The sequence below is a fragment of the Gastrolobium bilobum genome, unplaced genomic scaffold (genome assembly GCF_033153095.1).
Source record: "Gastrolobium bilobum isolate Gb01-03AN ecotype WA unplaced genomic scaffold, APGP_CSIRO_Gbil_v1 utg12205, whole genome shotgun sequence".
NCBI classification, from domain to species: domain Eukaryota; kingdom Viridiplantae; phylum Streptophyta; class Magnoliopsida; order Fabales; family Fabaceae; genus Gastrolobium; species Gastrolobium bilobum.
In genome coordinates, this window is record NW_026899230.1 from 272,978 (window position 1) to 277,116 (window position 4,139).

Consider the following 4,139-nt stretch of genomic DNA (forward strand, 5'->3'; position numbering starts at 1 on the left):
AATTATCACACAATATTTTCTTCATTGTTCTCTTCATCAAATTTAATGATTTAAAATCCATATAGAGTTCATGTGAAAATATCATTTTCTATCTAAGCATCCCCTTTTTTTATAAGATTGCTTTTAAAAAAAAAACAAAAAACAAGACAAAAACAAAAAACATAGTGAAAAGAAACTTAATAAGTGTATACTTCTGCTGTCACTTGAGCATACCAAGACTCTCTATATAGCCCCATCAAAGTTCCCCACCAGGCCACCACCATCAACAAGCAATCTTTCCAACTCACAGAAACTCTCAACAACCTCTCTCCTCTCTTGTTTATCCCAACAAAAGAAAGAAAACTCTTACTCTCTCTGACCATACCCTCTGTCTCATTCCAAACATGGAAGAATGCACCACCCTCTGCAGTGCAATTTATTCACGACTGACATAATCTTAATTCCTCTGTCAATGATGGGTGTGGTGATCACTCCTCACTCTCACAATTTCCACATTGCATTATTCCTCACCACCTGCTTCTTTCACCATTAATTTTGGACCAAACCAAATAGTCTCAACCCTTTGTTACTTCTTATAGGGTATGAATATGATCCTTTAGTTTAAATTATTTCAGCAATCTACACTTTTTTATCACATATAGCACTAAACACCACCAAGTTTCCATAGGGCTATGGCGGGTTCAAACATGACAGTTCTAATCCAAAACGAAAGGCATCCATGCTCCTCGGAGCTAGTTGAGTCTTTCTTGGTTCAAAGTTCTGAACCTTTCTTTCAAGGTGATTTGCTACCATCTTGTTTATAGCTTCTAGATTCTTGTCACTCTTTTTAATGCTTTCATGATCTACTTGATGTTTCCGTTTTCATTTTTTATTTTTATTTTTATTTTTTTAAGAATAGAGAAAGAGAAAAGAGAAAAGAGAAAAGAAAGAGCCAACAAGTTCTTTTGAACAAAATCAGAAGTGGGTTTCTTATGGACTTTGGTTTCCTTCTGATGATGAAGCTTTTCCATGAAGAAGCAAAGGAAAAAAGTCATTATTTTTTTCATTGAAACTCATGCTTGTTTGAATTCTAACACTAAGTTAATGTTTGGTGCCTTGGATTCAGGTTCAGAATCCCTGGTTAATGTTGTGAATGTTAGTGGGAGCAGAGTCACAGATAGGTCCTTCTTCAAAGCGGTTGAGAAAGAAGAGAAGGGTGATGATGAGGACTACGAGGCATGCTTCCATCAACCCGGTAAGAAAAGGAGGCTAACAAGCGAACAAGTTCAGTTCCTTGAAAGAAACTTTGAGGTAGAAAACAAGCTTGAACCCGAAAGGAAGGTCCAACTTGCAAAGGAGCTTGGCTTGCAGCCTAGGCAAGTGGCCATATGGTTCCAAAACCGGAGGGCAAGGTTCAAAACCAAACAACTAGAAAAAGACTATGCCACATTGAAAGCTAGTTATGACATACTCAAAGGTGACTATGACAATATTTTTCAAGAAAGGGAGAAGTTAAAAGAAGAGGTAATAATTGTTAAAGATATAATAAAATCATTGATCTAACATCTTTAAGGTTCTTGACTTGTTATCAAGTACTTAAATGTCCCATTAATGGGTTAAAGGGTACAACTTCCTTGCTGCAGGTTAATTCTCTCAAGAACAGAATGATTGCAAGAGAGAAAAAGGAACAGAATTTAGATGTTAAGTCCTGTTGTGGTGCTGTCAAGTCAAAGCATAAAGAGGATATGGATTTAATCTTAAATGCAGCTTCTGAAAATGGGTTCAAAGTGCCACTTCCTGTTATGGTCATGTGCAAACTTGAAGATGCCAATTCAGCTAAAAGTGATGTGCATGATTCGGAACAAGACCAGTCTGATTTCTCACAAGATGAACAAGACATTCAAAGGGAAAACCTCTTCACCGTGCCATCCTTACCAAAGGACGAAGATGGCTGTTATGATGAACCACCTGAAAATTGTTGCAGTTTTCGGTTTCCAATTGAAGATCAAACCTTCTGTTTTTGGTCTTACTGAGTCATTACTACTTGTGGAGTGTTAAAAGTTAATGGGTATTACTACTACTAAAGAATAAAATCAAAATGGTATTGCATTATGCTATTCATGATAAACAAGATTTTTTTCTTCTTCTTGGGTTTTAAAAATCCAGTGTCACATATTAGTACTTGGTAGTAAATTTTGGAGTGTTACTGGCTAAAATTCACAACTAGTTCTGATATCAGCGCATGAAAAAATTATGTTTTGTTTAATTTGTAAAACAGTTGAAGCATTTGATAAAAAGTATTAATTTTTGTTAACCACACAATTAGCATACACAACCAAAAAAAGAATAAACTGCAAATTGGAATAAGACTAGTGCTCTGTTTTAAAGACAGATGGACTAGTATGTTACTCTTGGATCTAGTGTCTTCTCCAAAGTATCTATAAATGAGATACCCTTGAGTCAAACAGATCACTGTGCATAGAAGAACTATATTGGCTTTGACAAAGGGAGTGTGTGTGTGCACAGAAAGAGCATAACAGTAAGAGAGAAAGCGTAACGTACCTGTAGGTTTTACCTCCTATTTATGGAGTTTACATGTGGATAGTGGATTTTGGGTCTTTAGTGCCTCTGATGACGGCTCAAACCCAAATGTCATACTGTCGTATTAAGATTGGTATCTTTGATGAATATCTTTCTAGTTATATATTTGATTAGCATTCTGAATTGTTTCTTATTGGACTTGTCACTCAGTGGGCCTCGTATATGAGTCCATAACAACTAGTATTCCAAAGGCACATGTTGGAATTACATTAGATATTCGAAATATTTTTCCCATGCACGAATGAGGTAACAGTAACACATGCGTGCGTGACACACCCATCTAACAAATCTCCACATCTCAAACCATGTGAGCTCCAGACTAAACCAGAGGATCCATTGAACAGAAGTGTTAGCCACACATAACTCAATCACAAATATGGTTCTTTCTCAGCTACTTGTCCTATATGTTATTTTACTTGTGTTATATCCCACAAGATTGATCGATCGTAGCCTCAATGTTTACTCAACTATTATATACATGTTTAAGGTTTAAGGTTTAATCTTTCACACCAAACTCTATTAACACATCTTTAGGTAGATTACTTGACCCTAGGCTGCAATCGATTTCTATTTTTTAAATCAAATTTCTATCTCTGATGGGACAGAAGAGTGGACTAATTATCAAGTTTTAAACAATTGAGCATACCCCATCTAATATCGTTTACAATTCACATTGAAAATGTTGACATCAACTGTATGCCTTAGAGCCAACATGTATGAACAGAAGTGAGACTCTTGAATCCCGCGAAAGTTGTTTGAACATTAACAACTTGCCCCATAAGAAATTACACCCTCACAAGTGAAATTAAATTTTATTTAGGCAACTATGTCGGTATGTGAAAGATATAACGTCAAATATGGTTCAAGTTGTTTTTATTAATCTTTTCTTATATTAAAGATTTTGTAGAAAAATGAAAGAAAAAAGAGCAAGAGCAGAAACTAAACATAGAACAGTAAAAAACTGTGTTAATTAGCTTATTGACAATTATTATAATGAATAAGATAGAGAACAGTAGAAATTAAAACACAGTAGTCAACAACGTCATCTATTTTATTAGATATCATAATTGCTTTGTAGCCTTATACAACTTAAGGTCAAAAATATTTTTGTGATCCTTAGAGGAACACTGCTATATTTGGCATTTGCTTTTGGTGAAAGGGACATTAAAAGTTTAGCTCTTTGGCCTCCGTTCAATTTGATATGATTTAACTAAAGTGAACACTAGTCCTTTACTTACTGGATTTTTAATAATACTATCATAGGAATGGGTTGTGGCACAGAGAAGATCAGAAATTTTTTTTGATCCGGAAAACAAATTACATGAGAATATGATGGGAAATTTTTGTTATCGGATAAGTAACAAAAATGTGTTTGGTAGACCAAAATTTTGCAGGAAAATTTGGGTTAATTTTATTAAGGTATGTTTGGTTGATTGTAAAAAAATGATAAGAATATTTCCTGAAATTACGAAAATATCCATTAATTTGAATATTGTTGAAATTTTTATTTTTTTTATACGTTCATCATCATTCTCTCTCTGTCGAAGATCGTTTGGACT

At 34.5% G+C, this 4,139-nt stretch overlaps 1 protein-coding gene across 1 annotated transcript; it reads left to right on the forward strand.

Annotated features, from left to right (window-relative positions):
- Window positions 1–272: 272 nt before the first annotated feature.
- LOC133288666 (homeobox-leucine zipper protein HAT5-like) lies at window positions 273–2,051 on the forward strand. Its single transcript, XM_061486484.1, has 3 exons — window positions 273–777; window positions 1,106–1,503; window positions 1,623–2,051. Exons 1-3 carry the CDS (start codon window positions 672–674, stop codon window positions 2,010–2,012), a joined length of 894 nt encoding a protein of 297 aa, XP_061342468.1. The 5' UTR covers window positions 273–671; the 3' UTR covers window positions 2,013–2,051.
- Window positions 2,052–4,139: the final 2,088 nt, after the last annotated feature.